General features: G+C 38.6%; 1 protein-coding gene across 4 annotated transcripts in view; it reads left to right on the top strand.

Moving 5' to 3' along the window:
- Nucleotides 1–27811, top strand: part of LOC128687429 (U2 snRNP-associated SURP motif-containing protein) — a 148299-nt gene that overhangs the window by 109614 nt on the left and 10874 nt on the right. For 3 of the 4 annotated variants that reach the window (XM_070092695.1, XM_070092696.1, XM_070092697.1), the window contains exons 18-20: nucleotides 3479–3606; nucleotides 5613–5702; nucleotides 17017–17146. In XM_070092695.1, the coding sequence (XP_069948796.1) occupies nucleotides 3479–3606; nucleotides 5613–5702; nucleotides 17017–17146 (348 nt within the window). The remainder of the gene's footprint in view (nucleotides 1–3478; nucleotides 3607–5612; nucleotides 5703–17016; nucleotides 17147–27811) is intronic. The other variant, XM_070092698.1, reaches the window with a different exon arrangement.

Below are 27811 nucleotides of genomic sequence, written 5' to 3'. Positions count from 1 at the left end.
TTATCACACTGTGTATGCCACTACGATTCTTAAATCTCTCAAACCAACCTTTGCTGGCTTTAAATTCACCAATATGAGCACTAGTTCCAGGCATTTTTCCCTGTTCACCTGGGTGTTAGTCAACTTGTGTGGGTTGCATCCTGGGAGACAAGATTAAGGACCCCAATGGAAATAAGTTAGACAGTCTTCGATGACACTGACTTTTTTGGGTTATCCTGGGTGGCAAATCCTCTGGGGTTAATTGTTTCTTGGTATTCTCAATAAGCCACACCAACAACGGTGCTACAGCAGCAGCAGCAGCTGACAGTGCAGCAGCAGCTGACGGTGGTACAGCAGCAGCAGCAGCTGTACCACCAATAGTAGCGATGGTTGATTGGGGTTTATTATACAATCTGGCCAGCTCGGAGACATGCACTCCACTTTCATACTTATCAATGATCTTTTTCTTCATCTCTATTGTAATTCTCACCCTTATTGCTGTAGGGTTGGCACTAGAAGCTTTCTTGGGGCCCATGGTCACTTATTTTCCAGAAAAAGCACCGAAAACACTGTAATAATACGAAATATTCCGATTGTATGCTTGGATGTTACCGCGGAGGCTGGCTGGTAAACAATGCCACCGGCGGAACATGTGAGCGTGGCTCAGGCCGCACATTGGACGCGTCTCGGACGAAAATCGGTAAGCGGGTTTTTAAGCGGTATGTGAGGCAAAATTTTTGCGATTAAAGCAAGCGGTATGCGGATTAATCGCTATGTGATGCCATCGTTATGCGGGGGTCCACTGTATATATTCTTTCTTTCAACACACCGGCCGTATCCCACCGAGGCGGGGTGGCCCGAAAAAGAAAAACTTTCACCATCATTCACTCCATCACTGTCTTGCCAGAAGGGTGCTTTACACTACAGTTTTTAAACTGCAACATTAACACCCCTCCTTCAGAGTGCAGGCACTGTACTTCCCATCTCCAGGACTCAAGTCCGGCCTGCCGGTTTCCCTGAATCCCTTCATAAATGTTACTTTGCTCACACTCCAACAGCACGTCAAGTATTAAAAACCATTTGTCTCCATTCACTCCTATCAAACACGCTCACGCATGCCTGCTGGAAGTCCAAGCCCCTCGCACACAAAACCTCCTTTACCCCCTCCCTCCAACCCTTCCTAGGCCGACCCCTACCCCGCCTTCCTTCCACTACAGACTGATACACTCTTGAAGTCATTCTGTTTCGCTCCATTCTCTCTACATGTCCGAACCACCTCAACAACCCTTCCTCAGCCCTCTGGACAACAGTTTTGGTAATCCCGCACCTCCTCCTAACTTCCAAACTACGAATTCTCTGCATTATATTCACACCACACATTGCCCTCAGACATGACATCTCCACTGCCTCCAGCCTTCTCCTCGCTGCAACATTCATCACCCACGCTTCACACCCATATAAGAGCGTTGGTAAAACTATACTCTCATACATTCCCCTCTTTGCCTCCAAGGACAAAGTTCTTTGTTTCCACAGACTCCTAAGTGCACCACTCACTCTTTTTCCCTCATCAATTCTATGATTCACCTCATCTTTCATAGACCCATCCGCTGACACGTCCACTCCCAAATATCTGAATACGTTCACCTCCTCCATACTCTCTCCCTCCAATCTGATATTCAATCTTTCATCACCTAATCTTTTTGTTATCCTCATAACCTTACTCTTTCCTGTATTCACCTTTAATTTTCTTCTTTTGCACACCCTACCAAATTCATCCACCAATCTCTGCAACTTCTCTTCAGAATCTCCCAAGAGCACAGTGTCATCAGCAAAGAGCAGCTGTGACAACTCCCACTTTGTGTGTGATTCTTTATCTTTTAACTCCACGCCTCTTGCCAAAACCCTCGCATTTACTTCTCTTACAACCCCATCTATAAATATATTAAACAACCACGGTGACATCACACATCCTTGTCTAAGGCCTACTTTTACTGGGAAAAAATTTATATATATTTATATTATTGTGCCCACGAACAAGTGGTATTGATCATTAACAACACTGCGACTAGCCAAGGACTCAAACCCATGCTGCTTTGGCCTGCCTAATGTTGGGCAAAACTCATGACGCCTTAATCCACGGGACCACACAATCCTTAAGAGTAGCGCACCCAGCAGAGCTGAATGTTGTACTCGCTACCCAAGGACATACGGTGGTGTGGATGACTCTAGGCTAATTTCATTCTAGTGTTGTCCTGTGTATTAAGGCATTGTGAGTTTTAGCCCATCATGAGGCAGGCCAAAGCAGCATGCGTTCGAGTCCTTGGCTAGTCGCAGTGTTGTTATTGATCAGTACCACTTGTTCGTGGGCACAGTGATATAAAATACTGCTCATTGTACTAGTACACCAAACAAGGACTAGAATGAAATTAAACTATAGTCATCCACACCACCGTATGTCCTTGGGTAGCGAGTACAACATTCAGTTCTGCTGGGTGCACTACTCTTAAGGATTGTGTGGTCCCGTGGATTAAGGCGTCATGAGTTTTCACCCACCATGAGGCAGGCCAAAGCAGCATGGGTTCGAGTCCTTGGCTAGTAGCAGTGTTGTGAGTGTGTTAAATAGGAGTGAATGGAGACGAATGGTATTTGGGACCTGACAAGCTGTCGGAGTGTGAGCAGGTAATATTTAGTGAAGGGATTCAGGGAAACCGGTTTTTATATAGCCGGACCTAGTCCTGGAAATGGGAAGTACAATGCCTGCACTTCAAAGGAGGGGTTTGGGATATTGGCAGTTTGGAGGGATATGTTGTGTATCTTTATATGTATATGCTTCTAAGCGGTTGTATTCTGAGCACCTCTGCAAAAACAGTAATTATGTGTGAGTGAGGTGAAGGTGTTGAATGATGATGAAAGTATTTGGGGGGGATTTTCTTTCTTATTGGGTCACCCTGCCTTGGTTGTAGATGGCCGACTTGTTAAAAAAAAAATACACACACACACACACACACACACGCACACGCACACACATTCACTTTTTTTTAAGGGTCTCCCACAGTTAAAGGGTGGTGTAAATATGATATGAAAATAAATGAAAGTGATAACTCATACTGACATTGGCCATTGACACAATACAACACCCAAGTATAATTGGATCATTTGAGGCTAATGAGAATTTTAAGATTATATCCCCTCAAGGAAGGTTCTTGGATGCTGGTGAGAGGCTCTTGATGCAAGGAATTAGACTTGTGCTTCCTTTCCTTGGATCGAATCTAATTGCCTTTCATTTCCTCAAGTAGTGGATGACCCCTGTAGGATTAGTGCTTCTCCCTAAATAAAATGATATTCTAAGATTAAATGAGATAGTATGTATTGACTGAAATTTTTTGTTTTTGATTCTGGAAGCCTGGCACATGGGTAATGCATGCTTAGATGTGAACAAAAATGAACGTTCAATTGGCTGTGCTATCTTCATAACTTGTCAATATTTTAATTCATTTAGTGGATGATGATGATGTCGGTGTGGACAGCGTCCTGATGAAAGGTCCCATGGTTGCTGACAATGGTCCTGGTCCAGGATTCGTCTCTTCTAAATGGGAAAGTGTCAGCCCCAAACGTGTTCAAGCCCAGGTAAGTGTTTAATGTAACACATTCATATCCCTTTCATAGTTCAATAGTTTTTGATGGATATTAATAGTATAATGTATTACAATAAACCCGTGCTTAAGAAGCCTTTGTATATGTAATGCATATTCATTGTAAGGCAGATCATAAAGTGACATCAGATTTGTTTCAAAACTGGTAAATAAAATAGTACAAAATAAAATGTGGAAAAAATTTTTTTTAACCTTCCCAGAGTGCTCGATGCTCTTTTGCTTCAGCTGTCTCAAATAGTTTAATACCTCAGCAAATAATCTTTTTATAGACCTTTCAACCCTTCCTCCATAAGAAATGCTTATCATAGGGGCAATGAAAATGCCAGGAGCAAGGGTCTAGTAATCCCTTCTGTACAAATTACTACACATAAAGAGAAACTCATTTTTCTATTTAGGTCACCCTGCCTCGGTGGGAGACAACTGGTACAGTGAAAAAAAAAAAAATTAGACCTTCCTCACTTCTATACATTCTCCTTCTGTCATTGTACATTAATTATGGCTTCAAGGCAATTTATAGTGATAAATTTGTTTCAGTGCTGGTAAATCAGATTAAGGTAAAATTAAAAGTTTTACCCTCTAGCTTCTGTGCCGCTTTGCTTCAGCTGTCTCAAGTGATTTAATGTCTTAACGAATAATTGTTTACTGACTTATCTAACTTTAGTACGTTTTTCTCGTGTCACTGCATATTAATCATGGCACCCAAGATTACCTTTAATGTTGAAAGTCAGAAGACAAGAAGTATCAGTTTTATACATACATATAACATGTCAAGAGTGAGCCCTTTTTGTTACCCTTAGCATTTTTTATGAATATATACATGTTCTGTAATTTGAGCATTTGTGCTTTGAGAATAACTATGGAAGTACACAGGATTTGTGTGGGTATTTCTAGTAACAACACTACAATGATATATTATTTGGCATTGTCTCCAGGTCATTAAAACAGAAGTTGTGAGAATCTATACAATAATCTCAGATAAGGTAAAGGATAATGTGATGTCTTTTAAATGTTAATATATGTATTTAGAATGACTGTGAAAGTTAAAAGATTTTGTTGTGTTTAAACTGAATTGAGGGTAAATGGGCAGGAAAGCACTATTAACTAATGGCTGTATTTTTTTCCCATGAATGTGGCCCTCACGGCAGTATTGAAATTCCATAGCACTTGGTGAATGTGGGGTGGGGGTCATTTGCCACCATTTCCTTGAAAATGTGATAAGATTATGGTGTCATTTTATTTGTCAGACTTTGCTGTACACTAAAGAAGAGGAATTTTACTAAATGGGAGCAGTAATACAGTATATTGAATCTATTCTTTCTCAAGAAGGTGAAGGCATGCGCATAGTATTAAACATTAGAGCATAGATGGGGAATAAACTGAGCAGTGATGAAGTGGAAGGAATGAAGTGGAAGGAAATTCCATGTTGGGATTTAAAAATTTTGAAGGCAGTTTCACACTAGTTTATCAAACACTAAGAGGTGGGACCAAGAGCTAGAGTTTCCTTCAGACTCACATAGGTACTGTAATTACAAATACAGTGGGTGCTCACTTATCAATAATAAGGGAGGAACAGAGTGCTTGGATGGACTACTAGTTGATTATGCACAATAGGTATTTAGGGTTTTAAATTTTGATAAAAAATCTTAAATACTAACTATGCCAAAAAAAAAAAAAAAAAAAAAAAGGAAAAAAAAAAAAAGAACATTTCCTAGTTAAATTGTAACAAACAATTAGGAACCTGCTATACCTACACCAAATTAGCACATACCAAAGATGAATGTTTTTTATAAAGTAATGCCTGAGAAAAATATAAAAATTCTTGAATACATATGTCCCCAAAACAAAAAAATTTATGACCAAATTATGCAAAGACAGTGCAAACCATACATATACAAAATAGGCAAATACCAAGTTTCAATAAATTTGGTAAAGTCCTAATTTTTTACATTGTTTTATTTTATTTTAATTTTTTTTTTTTAGAAAATCACTTCACCTACCTTGCCTGCAGCTGGTGAGCGTCGGTGTCCTGCAACAGCGGCGATGGGGGTGGCGCGTAGTTTTGAGACTGATGTGAGCTTCCTCTCCCTCATAACACACTAGACTTAATATTGTTGCTCCTAGACAATTTTTTTTTAATATAAATGCATAAAATTTACTTACAGGTAATGAAATATTGACATAAAAGATTTGATGTTAGATGTGCACATGGTGTACTTGAAACAAGACAACATTCAACTTGTGTTATAAAAAATTATATATTTCTTTTATGATGAATAATTTCTTTATAATGTTATTTATTGAAGTATAATTGGTAGTGGACGTGTCGACGGATGGGTATATGAAGGACAAGGTAAACCATAGAATTCATGAAGGGAAAAAAGTGAGTGGTGCATTGAGGTATTTGTGGAGACATTATCCATGGAGGCAAAGAAGAGAATGTTTCAGAGTATAGTGGCACCAACACACTTATACGAGTATGAAGCATGGGTTGTGAATGTTGCAGCGAGGAGGCGGCTGGAGGCAGTGGAGATGATGTGTCTCAGGGAGATGTGTGACATAAATATTATGCAGAGAATTTGTAGTGTGGAAATTCGGAGGTGTGGAGTTAATAAAAGTATTCAGAGGGGTGAGGAGAGGTGGTTTAGTCATTGAAAGAGATTTATATAAAGTGTATATAAATCTGTAGTGGAGGGAAGGCAGGGTAGGGGTCATCATAGGAAAGAATGGAGGGAAGGGTGGCTAAAGGAAGTTTTGTGTGCAAGGGGCTTGGACATGCAGCCGGCATGTGTGAACGTGCTATGTAGGTGTGGAGATGAATAGTTTTTCAGACTTGACGAGCTATTGGAGTGTGAGCAGGGTAATATTTTGTGAAGGGATTTAGGGAAAACGGTTAGCCAGACTTGAGTCCTTGAGGTGAAAAGTATATTGTCTGCACTCTAAAGGAGTTTAGGATATTTGCTGTTTAGAGTGACATCTAAACTCATATCTGCACACTTCTGGCAAGACAGTGATAGTGTGGATGGTGAAAGTGTTTGTTTTTTGGGTCACCATGCTTTGGTGGGAGATGGCCAACATGTTTAAAAATAAAAATCAATACAGTGGAACCTCGGTATACGACCAGCTCCCTACTCGAACAAAGCTCAGCACTTGACCAAACAAATACGACCTGCCAGAACTTCACTGTAAACTATTTCGTGTTTTTTCATATTTTTTTTTTTTTGTATTGTATAAATAAGTCACCATGGGGCCTACAACAATTAGTGATAACAACCAACCAAACAGAAAATTGGTTGGGAAGAACTTGTTCGATACTCAAACGAAGTGGCACTCGAACAGCCTTCTGGAATGAATTAAGGTCACATACCGAGGTTTCCACTGTATTTTAAACAACGTTATAAATGCTGTTTGAAAGCTGCCAGGATTGTGGGGAATTAGAGTGGCCAGGCATTCTCTAAGGAGAAAGTGGTTAACCTTGATGCTGTTCAGTTTGATGTAGAGTACTTTTCACAATTGTGTGTTGCCTTTTATCAGTCATCTATGTGGGTGTTTGGTAGAGCTTGGTGTACAGTTAACAGTTCATTGAGCATCCACTGTAGGTAATTACACTCGCATCCTTCAGCACTTCTCATTCAGTATTCAGAGAAGAGAGGTTATACAGCACACCATTTATTAACATGAGAGTTACATTCCTGAAAATTGTCTAATCTAAATAAATGTTAAATGTAAACAACATAAGGGGAAAAATAGTTATTTTCCAGACACCTTCAAATTTGCCTTACTTTTTTAAATAATACCCCATTACAGGAGGGGTGTTAATGTTGCAGTTTTATAATGGTACTGTAAGCGTGCTTCTGGCAAGACAGTGATATAGTGAATGATGGTGAAAAAAAATTTTTCTTATTCAGGCCACCCTACCTTGGTGAGAAATGGCTAATGTGTTAATAAAAAAAAAAGGCTTATACAACAGATTATGTTCAGGGCTACTGTAAAGCAAAAGTTTTTTTTTTACTTTAAAATACATATTAAAGCCATATATTAAGACACAATAGAACTAGGTCTAAAAAAATGCATATACAGTACATATATTACTTAAAATATTTTCATCCTTAGCTATTAGTGAGTGGTGAATATGTTTATTGTAGGAAGTCTGAATAAATGAAGAATGGTTATACAGTAGACCCTTACATTACACGGTAGTTACGTTCCTGAAAATTCCGTGTTAGATAACCTGGAGAACTTATGGGAAAATAAGGTTATGTTCCTGGGAGCCCCAAAAAAGCCAAACAACTTTTTTTTAGACCTCAAGATCTTACAAAAATAACAGTGAATATGTAATTGTTGTTCATTGGCATGATGTATTATGTTTTTACAAATGCAACAGAAATAATAGTGTATTTCTTACCTTAAATTGTGGGTGCTGGTGTTTGTCGATGATTGTGAAGAGAGCGGAGAGTTATGCTGTGACCCTACCAGGCTGAGGTGGACGGTAGAGGTTCTGGTACTGAAGTTGATGGTTGTACTGGAGTGTGCATTTCTGGGCTATTTTACCCTGCAGTATCAGCTGCTCTAGACACCGTTTCAGAGCACTGCTTCTAGATTTGTTAGGGTCCTCTTCAGTGAAAAAGTTTAACTTTAAGTCAGTAAATCAGTCAGGTCAGTCAATCAGTTAGTCCAGTCAGTCAGTCAGTTATTCATCACACAACCAAATATATTTACCTCATTCTTTTTAATTGTACAAACTTGCATTTCATTAAGGCCATAGACTTTCACTATATCCACCACAGGAGCCACTCTTAAGATTGTCTAATATCACGATTTTCTTTGTAACTCCAAGACTTTAACGCTTAACCCTTTTCTTGCCACTTTCAGCAACACTTTGAGTGCCTACTGGGTGCCATGATTGCTTGGCAGATACAAGATATGGCAATTAAAATATCAAAAGACAATCCACAAACACAGTTACTTCCTAGACACACATGAATGGAAGGCTGGGATGGGGGTGGCAGGGGATGGTGGTATGTCTCCCCCTTGGAGATGGTGGTCTCACCCACAGCAAGGTGATGGCCTGAGCTGAGGAAATATCCTGTGGGTGATGTTCCAAATTTTTTCCCCTCCTGCAAACTGAACCATGTTAAGTTAATTTTACGAAGTGTTTTATAAAGTTATGCTGCAATTTTTCACAAGTGTAATCAAAATGTGCCAAGTAAATCCGTGTAACATAAGGGTCTGCTGTAATTGAAAACCACTGCATTAACCCTTTGACTGTTTCAGGCCCCTCTCTGAAACTGTCATTCTATGTCGCTCAATTTTTTGAAAAAAAAAAAAAAATTATTTTTTCTTATGAAATGATAGAGAATCTTTTCTCGGTGGTAATGACACCAGAAGTTCGAAATTTGGTCGAAAACTCATGGAATTATGCTCCTGCGAAGTTAGCGGTCTCGGCGACATATGCGTATCGGCGATTTTGCCAACTTTGAGCCCTATTTTCAGCCAATTCCATTGTTCCAGTTGACCAAACTCATAGCTATTTCTTTAGAACTCCATTTTATCTATCAGCTGAGTACAAGAAACCTCCCACTTACTAATTTGGACTACCCAATATGGTGGTCAGAAATTGGCAATTTGGCCAATTTCATGCAAACTAAAAAAGATGTCAATTTCAAAATAGGGTCCAGAATAAACAAGGTAGACATTCGTGGCACTAAAATAACATATGCTCTGTTCATTAGTCACATCTCTAGGCCCCTCTTATATTATTATTGCTTTCTATTTTGATTTTTTATTCATACAAAAAAATACAAAATTTACTGTTATGCAGACTACTGCATTATTGTAAAAATGGTATAAATAATATCAGTGCACTAGTGAAAGAATATTAGACTCCTCAGTTGACGTGTATTGGACGTGTGGTGTGATTTATTTACTCCTGAACATTGGTAAAAATCGAACATTTCTGCTACTTTGAGCTCAGTTTCAAAGTCGTTTTCATCGTCAAAGTAATGAAAATCATCTCTATTTCTGTAATATGTTTTCCATTTTATCACCTAAGACCATGAAAACGCGATTACAACGATAAATACTGTACGAAAATACACCTCAAAGTCGGCGTTTTATTCCAAAAAAACAATCAGTTTTTTTTTTCTCATTACGCAATGTGTGCTGCAGGATTTTTTTTATGTGGTGCACACTGACCACACAGACCCATTCTCTCACATGTGGGCCTACCAGCTTTCTCCCGCTTGATTTGAAGCCGCTAGAATTATTGAGTATATATACGTCAGAAACATTGGCTCGTAAGACGTATTTATACGTCGAAAACAGTCAAAGGGTTAACAAAATGCTGTAAAGCGGGGCCCACTTGTACATATTATACCATTTATCTTGCCTTCCATTCTGTTAGTTGTTACTAGAAGCATTTGAAGACTGTCCAGAGGCATAACATTGACCTACTGGATCAGTACGAACCTTATAGGTCTAGCACTTAATTATAACCTACTGGGTTGAGGTTAGTGTAGCAAGGCTCATCAACTGACATATACTAGCTACATGTAACATTGTAAAAACAAAAGTCACATCTTGCAAAATTGTACTAAATATATAGGAACTATCCTAGGTAGTAGGTTGGTAGACAGCAATCGCCCAGGGATGTACTACCGTCCTGCCAAGTGAGTGTAAAATAAAAGCCTGTAATTGTTTTACATGATGGTAGGATTGCTGGTGTCTTTTTTCTGTCTCATAAACATGCAAGATTTGAGGTACATTTTACTTCTACTTACACTTAGGTCACACTACATATGCATGTACAAGCATACATATATACACCCCTCTGGGTTTTCTTCCATTTTCTTACTAGTTTTTTTTTTTTTTTCAACAAACCGGCCGTATCCCACCAAGGCAGGGTGGCCCAAAAAGAAAAATGAAAGTTTCTCTTTTTAAATTTAGTAATTTATACAGGAGAAGGGGTTACTAGCCCCTTGCTTCTGGCATTTTAGTCACCTCTTACAATACGCATGGCTTACGGAGGAAGAATTCTGTTCCACTTCCCCATGGAGGTAGGAAATGAACAAGAACTAGAAAGAAAATAGAAGAAAACCCAGAGGGGTGTGGATATATATGCTTGTACATGTATGTGTTGTGTGACCTAAATGTAAGTAGAAGTAGCAAGATGTACCTGAAATCTTGCATGTTTATGAGACAAAAAAAAAGACACACCAGCAATCCTACCATCATGTAAAACAATTACAGGCTTTCGTTTTACACTTGCTTGGCAGGACGGTAGCACCTCCCTGGGCAGTTGCTGTCTACCAACCTACTGCCTAGGTTTCTTACTAGTTCTTGTTTATTTCCTCTTATCTTCATGGGGAAGTGAAACAGAATTCTTCCTCCGTAAGCCATGCGTGTCATAAAAGGTGACTGAAATGCCAGGAGCAAGGGGCTAGTAATCCCTTCTGTATACATTACTAAAGTTAAAAAGAGAAACTTTTGTTTTTCTCTTTGGGTCACCCTGCCTTGGTGGAATATGGCTGGATTGTTGAAAGATATTGGAACTCGCCACGTCTATTCCAAATAAAAATATACTAGGATAAATGCATTTGAAAAAGCCAAAGCAAAGAAAAATTATTAATTGAAAATTGTGGTGGATAGCTTCATGTTTGTCGGGTATTTATGAGGCTACCATAGGATATGACATATTAAGCCCTGCTTCCCAGTGAGGCAGCATCAACTGGACCCCTCAGCATGTCAACTTCATAAAAATAAACACTTTTCCTTAAGCAAATAAACTGTTTTGCCATACATAGCAAAGCTTGAGTTAATTTCTACAGTGTACTGTGCTCAGATAGGGTGCCATGACCACGTAGGTGAAAATGTTGACTACCTTGATACAACAGAATGTTTAAGTACTAATTCACTTTATTAGCACTCACCAGTCTCTTCACCAATTGTAGTATTACAGCCTGAGTAGTTACATCATCAGTAAGACACCAGAATGAGTGATTACAGTAAAATTATAATGTCCAATATCAGGTTGCTAACCTACAGGGTAATAATCCAAGTAGTCTTTAACCCTTACAGGGCTGGTGCCGTACTAGTACGGCTTGCACACCAGGGTTGGTGCCGTACTAGTACGCATAAATTCTAGCACTTTCAAATCTAGCGAGAGAAAGCTGGTAGGCCTATATATGAAAGAATGGGTCTATGTGGTCAGTGTGCATGGTATAAAAAAAAATCCTGCAGCACACAATGCATAATGAGAAAAAAAAATCTCCAACTGTGTTTTGGTTTAAAACAGTGACTTTGCAGTGTAGTTTTGTATGCTATTTATGGTTGTATTCTAGTTTTCCTGGTCTCATTTTATAGATTGGAAGACATATTATGGAAATTGAGATGATTTTGATTGATTTCACAATGAGAAGTACCTTGAAATTGAGCTCAAGGTAGCAGAAATGTTTGATTTTTGCCAAAGTTCAAAGGTAAACAAATCATGCCACGTGTCCAATACACGTCAACTGGTGAGTGTAATATTCTTTCACAAGTGCCCTGATGTTATTTATACCATTTCTATGCCATTTCTACACAAATGCAGTAGTCTGCATAACATAAATCTTCTATTTTTTGTGAGAATAAAAATTCAAAGTGGAAAGCAAAAGAAATGTAACAGAGGCCTGGGGACATGAGTAATGAACAGAGGAAATGTTAGTGCCAGAAATGTCTGTCTTGTTTATTCTGGACCCTATTTGGAAATTGACATCTGAAATTTGTGTGAAATTGGCAAAATTGCCAATTTCTGACCACGTTATTGGATAGTGGAAATCGGTAAATGGGTGGTTTCTTGTACTCATTTGATAGAATAAATGGAGTTCTAGTGAAATAGGTGTGAGTTTTGTCGACTGATGCATTGGAATTGGCCGAAAATAGGGCTCAGTGGGCGAAATCGCTGATGCGTAAACATTGTCGTGACCGCTAACTTCGCAAGAGCATAACTCCGTAAGTTTTCCATCAAATTTCATACTTTTGGAGTCATTATGACCGGGAAAAGATTCTCTTATCATTTCATAAGAAAAAATAATTATTTTTTTGAAAAATTTCCAACCCAGAGAACAAGTTTAGGAGAGGCCCTGCTGACCCTGGAAGGGTTAATGCAATGAATATTCTCTTCAAACTTTCTTTCACAGGTGTTTTATATAAATTTGGCATTCATAAATTATATAAATTTTGGTAAGAATTAGTTTTGGAGGCCCAGTTTGGGACTGGTCCAAAGGGACGTTGACTCTCAAAACGTTCTCCAGGTAGACTACCCAGATAAATATGCTGTCTAGTGGACACAGCTTGCTCATCAAGAAGGGTGGGATGCTGAGGAGGGCACTGCTTGTGGCTCTGTGAGCAGATTTCAGAAAATCCGAAGAGGGAACTTCCCAAAATTTTGACCATTACTAATAGCATTTTCACGCAGTAACTTTGGTTATGCTTTTTCAATAGCTTTGAAGACGAAATCACACATTCCAAATCTATTTAAGCCAGTGGTATACTGTATAGTAGAATCCAATGTCGTGTGTCCAGGGATTGCTTATTCAATAAAGTGCTTTTCAAATATTGTACATAAGTCCTAATTCTGCAGAAAAGTGAGCAGTTGTGCCATAAAGTTATAGTTATAAAAAATGTGCTGAGAGGTGGTGCATGAAGATTAGTAACCCATAATTACACTATAGTTGTGCATTCCTATGCCTTTATCAGTCTTGTACCTACTTCAGCTGTACTTGTACAGTTGTTGAATATGTTAAGGATTGATAATAGTATGAGATTAATAACAAGAATAGTGTATGGTCTTGACTGTAGTGCCACCACAAAAAATTTTTGTTTGGGAGTTCGTGGAGTCACCACAGCTAATGTTACACTGAGCTTTGTCTGTTCTTCATATCAACATGAGCAGGGCTCATACTGCTCAAGGAGTTAAGCCTTTGGAAATATAAACACATATGCAGTATAATGTGATCCTTTATTGACTACTGTTTCGCCCACACAGTGCACTTTTTCAAGTCACAAACAGATCAACCTGTTTGTGACTTGAAAAAGCCCACTGTGTGGGCAAAATGTAGTCAATAAAGGATCACATTATACTGCATATGTGTTTATATTTCCATTGTGTCGGTATTTTACACCATTTATTTCCATCGAGTTAAGCCTTTAATAATCAAGAACAACAACCTTCCACCATTTTATTACAGCACTACTGCATTTTTCTTGGTTTTTGCAGTCTTAAATACAATACAACCCCAGTATTCATGGATTTGATTTTCACGGTTTGGTTTACCTCTGCCCGAAAATATTAATATTAAGGGGGATGTATTTTGACATTTCATTTTTTCATTAATCCAGTTTCATTCCTTTTTTTTTTTTTAATAAAAGTACATAAAACAGAGAAAAAGTTAGCATATGAAAGGTTTTTTACAAAGTAGAAGTGATGCAAGGAGGGAGGAGTATATGGAGAGAAAAAGTGTGGTGAAGCAATATAAAAAGAGAGCAAATGAGAGAGTGGGTGAGATGTTATCAACAAATTTTGTTGAAAATAAGAAAAAGTTTTGAAGTGAGATTAGTAAGTTGAGAAAGCCTAGAAAGAATGGATTTTTAAGTTAAAAATAGGAGAAGAGAGTCATTAAATGGAGAGTTAGAGGTATCGGAAGATGGAGGGAATATTTTGAGGAATTGTTAAATGTTGGTGAAGATAGGGAAGCTGTGATTTCTTGTATAGGGCAAGGAGGAATAACATCTTACAGGAGTGAGGAAGAACCAGTTGTGAGTGTGAGGGAAGTGGGTGGGGCAGTGAATAGAATGAAAGGGAATAAAGCAGCTGGAATTGGTGGGATAAAGATAGAAATGTTAAAAGCAGGTGAGGATATAGTTTTGAAGTGGTTAGTGTTTTTATTTAATAAATGTATGGAAGAGGGTAAGGTACCTAGGGATTCACAGAGAGAGTGCATAGTTCCTTTGTATAAAGGCAAATGGGACAAAAGATAAAGTAAAAATTATAGGGAAAGAAGTCTGTTGAGGAAAGATATAGGGGGGTGTGTAGACCAACTGTTTGTAGTGAAACACATAAGTGAACAATATTTGGATAAAGGTAAAGAGGTTTTTGTGGCATTTATGGATTTGGAAAAGGCATATGATAGGGGACAATGTGGAGGATGTTGCAAATGTATGGAATAGAAGGTAGGTTATTGAAGGCAGTGAAAAGTTTTTACGAGGATAGTGATGCTCAGGTTAAAGTATGTAGGCGAGAGGGGGGGGGTTATTTCCCAGTAAAAGTAAGCCTTAAACAGGGATGTGTGACGTCACCATGGTTGTTCATTATATTTATAGATGGAGTAGTAAGAGAAGTGAATGCTCGGGTGTTGGCAAGGGGTGTGGGGTTAAAAGATAGAGAATCTAACACAAAGTGGGAGTTGTCACAGTTGCTCTTTGCTGATGACACTGTTCTTTTGGGAGATTCTGAAGAGAAGTTGCAGAGATTGGTTGATGAGTTTGGTAGGGTATGTAAAAGAAGGAAAGTTAAAAGTGAATATAGGAAAGAGTAAGGTGATGAGAATAAAACAATTAGGTAATGGAAGATTGGATATCAGATTGGAGGGAGAGAGTATGGAGGTGAATATGTTCAGATATTTGGGAGTGGATGTGTCAGCAGATGGGTGGGTCTATGAAGGATGAGGTGAATCATAAAATTGACGAGGGGGAAAAGGTGAGTGGTGCACTGAGGAGTCTGTGGAGACAAAGCACTTTATCCATGAGAGCAAAGAGGGGAATGTATGAGAGTATAGTTATACCAACACTCTTGTGTGGGTGTAAGGCATGGGTTGTGAATGTTGCAACAAGGAAGAGGCTGGAGGCAGTGGAGATGTCATGTCTGTGGGCATTGTGTGGTGTGAATATAATGCAGAGAATCTGTAGTTTGGAGATTAGGAGGAGGTGTGGGATTACCAAAACTATTATCCACAGGGCTGAGGAGTGGTTATTGAGATGGTTTGGACATGTAGAGAGGATGGAACGAAATAGAATGACTTCGAAAGTATACAAATCTGTAGTGGAGGGAAGGCAGGGTAAGGGTCAGCCTATGAAAGGTTGGAGGGAGGGGGTAAAGGAGGTATTGTGTGCGAGGGGCTTGGACTTCCAGCAAGTGTGCGTGAGCGTGTTAGACAGGAGCGAATGGAGACAAATGGTTTTTAGAACTTGACATGCTGTTGGAGTGTAAGCAAGGCAACATTTATGAAGAAATTCAGGAAAACTGGCAGGCCAGGCTTGAGTCCTGGAGATGGGAAGTACAGTGTCTGCACTCTGAAGGAGGAGTGTTAATGTTGCAGTTTTATAACTATAGTGTAGGCATGCTTCTGGCAAAATAGCGATGGAGTGAATGATGAAAGTTTTCTTTTTCAGGCCACCCTGCCTTAGCAGGAAACGGCCAGTGTGTTAATATAAAAAATAATATCATCATCAAACATGGTCATATAAAGTTTCATTAAGGTTAGTCAACAAACAGTTGAGTAAAAAAATATACTGAAAATTGGATTTGGCAGCAAATGGGCACATACTGTTACTGCAAAAGTTGTCTTCAGCAGAGTTGCTATGCATTTGATACAATTTGGAAAAGCAATGTGGTTTATTTTTACTGATGCTGATGGTAGGTGATGGTGATTGTAGCTGATGCTGCTTCCCATATATGTTTGTATGAGTATGAGGGTTTCATCAACCCTCCCCACATATTTCCAGATAAACAAGGAGTGACATCTATAATGCAAGTATGAGAAACCGTATTTTTTAAGAATTACAAAATTTCAAAAAGACTTAGGCCAGGTTAGGTAAGATTCGTCAAGGAAGAGGACAGGTGTTTCCAGACACAGGTCTTAGTTATATGATGACCCACCACTGCAGCTTGTAGTCATCTGACCGAGGTCTTCCTCTGGCCAACCAGTCCACTCCTTTCAAAAAGACTTGCTTACTTTTTTGGAGTATCACAGATGTAACCCTATTTCTCCCATGTATTCTGGAGTTCCCAATTTGCTATTTCACAAAGTGCAGGTTTCAAGAATATACCTGTGCTATATGAGAGTCTACTGTATATAAAACTGTTTCCTATAATTTCTTAATGAGATATGCTGACATAGGGGACAGAGGTTACTTGGTTATGGAGATACCACTTTAGGTTATGCAGCAATTTAAAATGTCTACATTACAGGGGAATTTTTATTGCTTGGCAGCACTCTTATAATTATTAATGCAGGGTATTATACAATAAAAATATAATTGTGTTGTTGTATCAACACTAATAGTCTATAATTTATATTTGTCCATTTTTCCATTTTGTTTTTCATTAATGTGGGCATCTTGTTCTGCACAGGCTGTTACAACTTCAAAATGGGAGGTGGTTGAAGCCAACCAAAGTGAAGATGAGGGAGCAGATGGCTCAGACAGCACCCCAGTGTATGATAATTCTGGGCCACATACACAGCGTAGCCAAAACAGTCATGGTAAGTTTAAGTTAAGATTTCATTTATTTGTTCAATTCAGAGTTTTCTGTGTCCTTTATAATCATAGCCTCCATTTAAACATAGGTTATTTTGAATAAATTGTTCAGTTTTGGTGGTTAGTTTATTACAGCACAGATCCTTCAATATTTCATTCACTATAGTGCAAAATTTCAGTTTGTACTTGTAGAAATTGAATTATATGTGAACTAATATTACTTGTCCCCTGATTGGTCATTAGTAGTTTAAAATGTAATTTGTGTTAACAGGGGAAACCCATCTTAGATGAGAGTTTTAGATCACAGTTCCTTTCAGTGCTTGTACTCCCTTCACCTATCAGTTGTTGCAGGGGTCGATTCTCAGATCCTGGCCCTGCCTCTCTAACTTGCCATTGTCCAGATTCATGGGCACTATTGTGTGTGCTCTTAAAACTATGTATGTAATGTGCTTATCCCATGTTTGCAGGGTTGGCACTTTATGCGCTTAATTTCTCCTTCCTCTTTGTTAAATTGTCCACATTACACAAAGGAGGGGGTCATAATGACTTTATTTCATTTTTAACACACCAGCCATCTGTCAAGTTGGATGGCCCTCAAAAGGGAACACATTCACCATCATTCATTCACTAGACATACTTGATACTACATATATATGTGGTATTGAGTCATAAATGTCACTTGTCTCCAGTCACTATGATTTAGCACATTCACACAAGCCTCATTAATAATAATAATAATTTTTTTAACTAATTCATCAACATTCACTCAGTTGCCATTTTTCCAAAAGTGTGTTGTTGTTACAATCAGATTACCCCTCTGACTGCAACTTTTTTTTTTTTTTTTTTTTTTTTTTTTAAAAGTCGGCTGTCTCCCACCGAGGCAAGGTGACCCAAAAAGAAAGAAATATCCAAAAAGAAAATACTTTCATCATCATTCAACACTTTCACCTCACTCATACATAATCACTGTTTTTGCAGAGGTGCTCAGAATACAACAGTTTAGAAGCATATATGTATAAAGATACACAACATATCCCTCCAAACTGCCAATATCCCAAAACCCCTCCTTTAACCCTTTGAGGGTTTCGGACGTACTAGTACGGCTTACGACCCAGGGTTTTTGACGTACTAGTACGCCTAAATTCTAGCGCCCTCAAATCTAGTGGGAGAAAGCTGGTAGGCCTTCATATGAAAGAATGGGTCTATGTGGTCAGTGTGCACAGTCTAAAAAAAATCCTGCAGCAAACAGTGCATAATGAGAAAAAAAAAAACTTTGACTATTTTTTTGGAATAAAACAGCGACTTTGCACTGTATTTTCGTATGGTATTTATTGTTGTATTCTAGTTTTCTTGTTCTCATTTTATAGAATGGAAGACATATTACAGAAATTGAGATGATTTTGACTGATTTTACAATGAAAGGTACCTTGAAATTGAGCTCAAAGTAGCAGAAATGTTTGATTTTTACCAAATTTCAAAAGTAAACAAATCGTGCCAAGCGTGCAATACACGTCAACTGGTGAGTCTAATATTCTTTCACAAGTGCACCAATAATATTTATACCATTTTTTACACTAATGCAGTAGTCTGCATAACAGTAAATCTTATATTTTTTGTGAGAATAAAAATTCAAAGTGGAAAGCAAAAGAATATAAGAGGGGCCTGAGACGTGACTAATGACCAGAGGAAATGTCATTTTAGTGCCAGGAATGTCTTTCTTGTTTATTCTGGACCCTATTCGGAAATTGGCATCTTTTGAAATTTGTGTGAAATTGGCAAAATTGCTAAATTCTGACCACTGTACTGGATAGTTGAATTCATAAATGGGTGGTTTCTTGCATCCATTCGATAGAAAAAATGGAGTTCTAGCGAAATATTTCATGTTTTTTGTCGACTAGTACAGTGGAATTGGCCGAAAATGGGGCTCAAAGTGGGCAAAATCGCCGATGCGTGAACATCGCCGAGACCGCTAACTTTGTGAGAGCATAATTCTGTAAGTTTTCCATCAAATTTCAAACTTTTGGTGTCCTTATGATAGGGAAAAGATTCTCTATCTTTTCATAAGAGAAAATAATTTTTTTTTTTTTTTAAATTTGGCCGACCCTGAGAACGAGTTTCGGAGAGGGCCTGTCGACCCTCAAAGGGTTAAAGTGCAGGCACTGTACTTCCCATTTCCAGTATTCAAGTCTGACTTAATAAAAATAACCGGTTTCCCTGAATCCCTTCACTAAGTATTACCCTGCTCACACTCCAACAGCTTGTCAGGTCCCAAATACCATTTGTCTCCAATCACTCCTATCTAACACGCTCACGCACGCCTGCTGGAAGTCCAAGCCCCTCGCCCACAAAACCTCCTTTACCCCACCCTCCAACCTTTTCGAGGACGACCCCTACCCCGCCTTCCTTCCCCTACAGATTTATACGCTCTCCATGTCATTCTGCTTTGATTTATTCTCTCTAAATGACCAAACCACCTCAACAACCCCTCTTCAGCCCTCTGACTAATACTTTTATTAACTCTACACCTTCTCCTAATTTCCACACTTCGAATTTTTGGCATAATATTTACACCACACATTGCCCTTAGACAGGACATCTCCACTGCCTCCAACCGTCTCCTCTCTGCAGCATTTACAACCCAAGCTTCACACCCATATAAGAGTGTTGGTACCACCATGCTTTCATACATACACTTCTTTGCCTGCATAGATAACGCTTTTTGTCTCCACATATACCTCAACGCACCACTCACCTTTTTTCCTTCATCAGTTCTATGATTAACCTCATCCTTCATAACTCCATCCGCTGACACGTCAACTCCCAAGTATCTGAAAACATTCACTTCTTCCATGCTACTACTCTCCAGTTTGATATCCAATTTTTCTTTATCTAAATCATATGATACCCTCATCACCTTACTCTTTTCGGTGTTCACTTTCAACTTTCTACCTTTACACACACTCCCAGACTCGTCCACTAACCTTTGCAATTTTTCTTTAGAATCTCCCATAAGCACAGTATCATCAGCAAAAAGTAACTGTCAATTCCCATTTTGTATTTGATTCCCCATAATTTAATCCCACCCCTCTCCCAGGCACCCTAGCATTTACTTCTTTTACAACCCCATCTATAAATATATTAAACAACCATGGTGATATTACATATCCCTGTTTAAGACCTACTTTTACTGGGAAGTAATCTCCCTGTCTTCTACACACCCTAACCTGAGCCTCACTATCCTCATAAAAACTCTTTACAGCATTTAGTAACTTACCACCTATTCCATATACTTGCAACATCTGCCACATTACTCCCCTATCCATTCCATCATATGCCTTTTCTAAATCCATAAAATGGAATGAAAACTTCCCTACCTTTATCTAAATTCTGTTCACATACATGCTTCAATGTAAACACTTGATCTACACATCCCCTACCCACTCTGAAACCTCCTTGCTCATCCACAATCCTACATTCTGTCTTACCTCTAATTCTTTCAATAATAACCCTCCCGTACACTTTTCCTGATATACTCGGTAAACTAATTCCTCTATAATTTTTACAATCTCTTTTGTCCCCCTTCCCTTTATATAAAGGAACTATACATGCTCTCTGCCAATCCCTAGGTACCTTCCCCTCTTTTATACATTTATTTAACAAAAATACCAACCACTCTAACACTATATTCCCCTCTGCTTTTAACATTTCTGTCATGATCCCATCAGTTCCAGCTGCTTTACTCCCTTTCATTCTATGTAGTGCCTCGCGTACCTCCCCCACACTCGCATCCTGCTCTTCTTCACTCCTTAAAGATGGTCTACCTCCCTGGCCAATGCATGAAATTACTGCCTCCCTTTCTTCGTTGACATTTAAAAGTTCCCCAAAAATATTCCCGTCATCTACCCAGTACTTCCATCTCCCCATCTATTAACTCCCCTACTCTGTTTTTAACTGACAAATCCATTCGTTCCCTAGGCTTTCTTAACTTGTTTAACTCCCAATTTTTTTTTCTTATTTTCATTAAAATTTCTTGACAGTGCCTCTCCCACTCTATCATCTGCTCTCCTTTTGCACTCGCCACTCTCTTCACCTTTCTTTTACTCTCCATATACTCTGCTCTTTTTATAACACTTCTGCTTTGTAAAAAACCTCCCATAAGCTACCTTTTTCTCTTTTATCACACTCTTTACTTCATCATTCCACCAATCACTCCTCTTTCCTCCTGCACCCACCCTCCTATAACCATAGACTTCTGCCCCACATTCTAATACTGCATTTTTAAAACTATTCCACCCCCCCTCCCTACTACTCATACTTGCACTAGCCCACCTTTCTGCCAATAGTTGCTTATATCTCACCTGAACTTCCTCCTCCCTTAGTTTATACACTTTCACCTCTCTCTTACTTGTCGTTGCCATTTTCCTCTTGTCCCATCTACCTCTTACTCTAACTGTAGCTACAACTAAATAATGATCTGATATATCAGTTGCCCCTCTGTAAACATGTGCATCCTGGAGCCTACCCATCAACCTTTTATCCACATAATCTAACAAACTACTTTCATTACATGTTACATCATACCTTGTATATTTATTTATCCTCTTTTCATAAAATATGTACTACTTACTACCAGACCTTTCTACACATAGCTCAAAGGCTCCCAATTTTCATTTACCCCTGGCACCCCAAATTTACCTACTACTCCCTTCACAACATTTTTACCCAGTTTAGCATTGAAATCCCCAACCACAAGTACTTTCACACTTGGTGCAAAACTCCCCATGCACTCACTCAACATTTCCCAAAATCTGTCTCTCTCCTCTACACGTCTCTCTTCTCCAGGTGCATTCGCTTATTATAAGCCACTTTTCACATCCAGCCTTTATTTTACTCCACATAATCCTTGAATTAATACATTTATACTCCCTCTTTTCCTGCCATAGCTTATCCTTCAATATTATTGCTACTCCTTCTTTAGCTCTAACTCTGTTTGAAACCCCTGACCTAATCCCATTTATTTGTCTCTACTGAAACTCTCGCACCCCCTTCAGCTTTGTTTCACTTATAGCCAAGACATCCAGCTTCTCATTCATAACATCCACAATCATCTCTTTCTTATCATTTGCACAAGATCCACTCACATTCAGACATCCCACTTTGACAATTTTCTTCTTCTTTTTAGTAATCATTACAGGAAAAGGGGTTACTAGCCCATTGTTCCCGGCATTTTAGTTGACTTTTATAACACGCATGGCTTACGGAGGAAAGATTCTTATTCCACTTCCCGATGGATATAAAAGGAAAAGTAATAAGAACAAGAACTATTAAGATAAAATCAAAGAAAACTCAGATGAGTGTATATAAATAAACATGTACATGTATGTATGTAGTAGGTTGGTAGACAGCAACCGCCCAAGGAGGTACTACCCTCCTGCCAAGTGAATGTACAACGGAAACCTGTAATTGTTTTACACATGCATACACATGCAAGATTTCAGGTATGCCTTGCTACTTCTACTTACACTTAGGTCACACTACACATACATGTACAAGCATATATATACACACCCCTTTGGGTTTTCTTCTATTTTCTTTCTAGTTCTTGTTCTTGTTTATTTCCTCTTACCTCCATGGGGAAGTGGAACAGAATTCTTCCTCCGTAAGCCATTCGTGTTGTAAGAGGCGACTAAAATGCCGGGAGCAAGGGGCTAGTAACCCCTTCTCCTGTATATATTACTAAATGTAAAAGGAGAAACTTTCGTTTTTCCTTTTGGGCCACCCTGCCTCGGTGGGATACAGCCAGTGTGTTGAAAGAAAGAAAGAATGTACATGTATGTATGTAGTAGGTTGGTAGACAGCAACCACCCAAGATGGTACTACCCTCCTGCCAAGTGAATGTACAACGGAAACCTGTAATTGTTTTATACGATGGTAGGATTGCTGGTGTTTTTTTTTCTGCCTCATAAACATGCAAGATTTCAGGTACGTCTTGCTACTTCTGCTTACACTTGGGTCACACTACACATACATATACAAGCATATATATACACACCCCTTTGGGTTTTCTGCTCTTTTCTTTCTTGTTTATTTCCTCTTATCTCCATGGGTGAGTGGAGCAGAATTCTTTCTCCGTAAGCCATGTATGTTGTAAGAGGCGACTAAAATGCCGGGGGCAAGGGGCTAGTAACCCCTTCTCTTGTATAAATTACTAAATTTAAAAAGAGAAACTTTTGTTTTTCTTTTTGGGCCACCCTACCTTTGCGGGATACAGCCGGATTGGTGAGAAAAAAAAATGTACATATATGTGTAGTGTGACCTAATTGTAAAGAGAAGTAGCAAGAGTTACCTGTAATCTTGCATATTTATAAGACAGACAAAAGACACCAGCAATCCTACCATCATGTAAAATTATTATAGACTTTCGTTTTACTCACTTGGCAGGGTGGTAGTACCTCCCTGGGTGGTTGCTATCTACCACCCTACTACTACTAACATCTTACATATTAATGATTAATTATTGAGAATTATTTATAAAGAGGGTAAAAAAAAATAAAAACTGGGGGTGGTAGGGGAAGTGGAATATTCAAATTCTTTTAGGAAGAAATCAAAATATTTTTCCTTGAAACCTTTTTATCCATTTTTCCAAGAGAGCGATAATATATATTTGTAAGTTTTACCTTCAATAAAGAATTAAAACACTTGTACAGTTGTACCTTGGAATTATGACTTACTGCTTTCCCAAAAATGCATTATGTCAAAAATATTAAGTTGAGTTATGTTCCTGGAGTTCAAGGGTCAGACCTTTTTTTTCAGCATTTAAACTCCTATTATGCTAAGTTCTATTTTTTTGTATAATAAGATATCACACTGGAGGGAGGGTGGGAGTATGGAGGAAGTGAATGTATTCAAATATTTGGGAGCAAACTTGTCAGCAGATGAGTCTATGAGAGAGAAGGTGAATCATAAAATTGATGAGGGGAAAAAGGTGAATAGTGCAGTGGTAAGTCTGTGGAAACAATGAATGTTATCCATGGAAGCAAAAAGGAGAATGTATTAGAGAATAGTTATACCAATGCTCTTATATGGGTGTGAAGCATGGGTGGTGAATATTGCAACAAGGAGAAGGCTGGAGGCAGTGGAGATGTTGTGTCTGAGGGCAGTGTGTGGTGTGAATATATTGCAGAGAATCCGTAGTCGGAAATTAAGAGATGTGGGGTTACTAAAAGTATTATCCAGAATGCTGAGGAGGGGTTGGTGAGGTGGTTCAGACATTTAGAGAGGATGGAACAAAATAGAATGACTTGGGGAGCATATAAATCTGTAGTTGAAGGAAGGCTGGGTAGGGGTTGGCCTAAGAAAGGTTGGAGGGAGGGGATAGAGGAAGTTATGTGTGTGAGGGGCTTGGACTTCTAGCAAGCATGCATGAGCATGTTAGATAGGAGAGCGGATACAAATGGTTTTTATGATTTTACGTGCTGTTGGAGTGTGAGCAAAGTAATATTAATGAAGGGACTTAGGGAAACCGGCAAGCTGGACTCGAGTTTTGGAGGTGAGAAGTACAGTGCTTGTGGTCTGAAGCTTTTTTTTTTTTTTTTATACTGTATTGTAGGCATGCCTCTGGCAAGACAGTGATGGAGTAAATGATGATGAAACTGTTTCTTATTTTTTGGATCACTTTGCCTTGGTGAGAAATGGCTGATGTGCTAATAAAAAATAAAATGAGATATCAAGTAACATGTACATACTAAACACTTAATTTATTAAAAGTAAGCTACTTAATATGGATTGTAATAATGTTGGTAGAATTACCAACAATGTTAGGTAAACAGAAACGTGTACAACTAATACCTGTATATGTTCTGTGTCCCTTTGTTTGCAACAGCTTGACAAAGCTCCTGGAGAGAGAAACACTCCAAAAATGTTGCATTAGTTGCACATGGGTCCTTTCACTTAACTAATTTGAATTTTTGTGGGTTGTGATTAACCTGTAAACGGTCCAAGCAGATCTACGTTCATATGCGTAGTGCTCCAAAAGTAGATCTACCTTTTTTTTTTTACATATTTTCAAATATAACAAAAAAAAAAAGATCAAATTTTTTTTACACATTTTCAAATGTAAAAAAAAAATCATCTACTTTTTTTACATTCAAATGTTGAAAAAACGTATATATACGTTTGGACCGTTTACGGGTTAAAGCCACTCACGTTTCACACCACGGATCATCATGAGTTACGATTCAAGGTACCCAAGTATTTACAAACACTAAACAATGTAGCGCGGTGATAAGAAAGAGATGATTGCTGATGTTATGAATGAAAAGAAGTTGGATGTCCTGGCCCTAAGCAAAACAAAGCTGAAGGGGGTAGGCGAGTTTCAATGGGGAGAAATAAATGGAATTAAGTCAGGAGTATCTGAGAGAGTTAGAGCTAAGTAAAGGGTAGCAATAATGTTGAAGGACCGGTTATGGAAGGAGAAGAGGGAATATAAATGTGTAAATTCAAGGATTATGTGGATTAAAATAAGGGTCGGATGTGAAAAGTGGGTCATAATAAGCGTGTATGCATCTGGAGAAGAGAGGAGTGTGGAGGAGAGAGAGAGATTTTGGGAGATGTTAAGTGAATGTATAGGAACCTTCGAACCTAGAGAGTAATTGTGGTAGGGGACCTAAATGCTAAAGCAGGAGAAACATTTAGAGAGGGTGTGGTAGGTAAGTTTGGGGTGCCAGGTGTAAATGATAATGGAAGCCCTTTGATTGAACTTTGTATAGCAAGGGATTTAGTTATAAGTAATATGTATTTTAAGAAAAAGAGGAAAAATAAGTATACAAGATATGATGTATGGCGTAATGACAGTAGTTTGTTGGACTATGTATTGGTAGATAAAAGACTGTTGAGTAGACTTCAGGATGTACATGTTTATAGAGGTGCCACAGATATATCAGATCACTTTCTAGTTGTAGCTACATTGAGAGTAAAAGGTAGATGGGATACAAGGAAAATAGAAGCAGCAAGTAAGAAAGAGGTGAAGGTGTGTAAACTAAGAGGAAGCAGTTAGGGTAAGGTATAAACAACTATTGGAGGATAGATGGGCTAGTGAGAGTATAGGCAATGGGGTCAAAGATGTATGGAATAGGTTTAAGAATGTAGTGTTAGTGTTCAGCAGAAGTTTGTGGTTACAGGAAAATGGGTACAGGAGGGAAGAAGAGCGATTGGTGGAATGATAGGTAAAGAGAATAATATTTGAGAAAAAGTTAGCATATGAGAGGTTTTTACAAAGTAGAAGTGATGCAAGGAGGGAAGAGTATATGGAGAGAAAAAGAGAGGTTAAGAGAGTGGTGAAGCAGTGTAAAAAGAGAGAAAATGAGAGAGTGGGTGAGATGTTATCAACAAATTTTGTTGAAAATCAGAAAAAGTTTTGGAGTGAGATTAATAAGTTGAGGAAGCCTAGGGAACAAATGGATTTGACAGTTAAAAATACTAGAGGAGAGTTACTGAATGGAGAGTTAGAGGTATCGGGAAGATGGAGAGAGTATTTTGAGGAATTGTTAAATGTTGATGAAGATAGGGAAGCTGTGATTTCATGTATAGAGCAAGGAGGAATAACATCTTGTAGGAGTGAGGAAGAGCCAGTTGTGAGTGTGGGGGAAGTCATGAGGCAGTGGGTAGAATGAAAGGGGGTAAGGCATCTGGGATTGATGGGATAAAGATAGAAATGTTAAAAGCAGGAGGGGATATAGTTTTGTAGTGGTTGGTGCTATTATTTAATAAATGTATGGAAGAGGGTAAGGTACCTAGGGATTGGCAGAGAGCATGCATAGTTCCTTTGTATAAAGGCAAAGGGGATAAAAGAGAGTGCAAAAATTATAGGGGAATAAGTCTGTTGAGTATACCCCGTAAAGTGTATAGTAGAGTTGTTGTTGAAAGAATTAAGAGTAAGACGGAGAGTAGGATAGCAGATGAACAAGGAGGCTTTAGGAAAGGTAGGGGGTGTGTAGACCAAGTGTTTACAGTGAAACATATAGGTGTACAGTATTTTGATAAGGGTAGAGAGGTTTTTGTGGCATTTATGGATTTGGAAAAGGCATATGACAGGGTGGATAGGGAGGCAATGTGGCAGATGTTGCAGGTGTATGGTATGGAGGTAGGTTACTGAAAGCAGTGAAGAGTTTTTACAAGGACAGTGAGGCTCAGGTTAGAGTATGTAGGAGAGAAGGAGATTATTTCCCAGTAAAGTAGGCCTTGGACAAGGTTGTGTGATGTCACTGGTTGTTCAATATATTTATAGATTATAGATGGGGTTGTAAGAGAAGTGAATGCTAGGGTCTTGGCAAGAGGTGTGGAGTTAAAAGATAAAGAATCAAACACAAAGTGGGAGCTGTCACAGTTGCTCTTTGCTGATGACACTGCTTTTGGGAGATTCTGAAGAGAAGTTGCAGAGGTTGGTGGATGAATTTGGTAGAATATGTAAAAGAAGAAAATTAAAAGTGAATATAGGAAAGAGTAAGGTTATGAGGATAACAGAAAAATTAGGTGATGAAAGATTGGATATCAGATTGGAGGGAGAGAGTATGGAGGAGGTGAATGTATTCATATAATTAGGAGTAGACAAGTCAGCAGATGGGTCTATGAAGGATGAGGTGAATGATAGAATTGATGAGGGTAAAAGGGTG

This window comes from Cherax quadricarinatus, chromosome 40, assembly GCF_038502225.1.
Source record: "Cherax quadricarinatus isolate ZL_2023a chromosome 40, ASM3850222v1, whole genome shotgun sequence".
Taxonomy (NCBI): Eukaryota; Metazoa; Arthropoda; class Malacostraca; order Decapoda; family Parastacidae; genus Cherax; species Cherax quadricarinatus.
The sequence above is the reverse complement of the archived record's forward strand: the minus strand, read 5'-3'. Positions and strand labels throughout refer to the sequence as shown.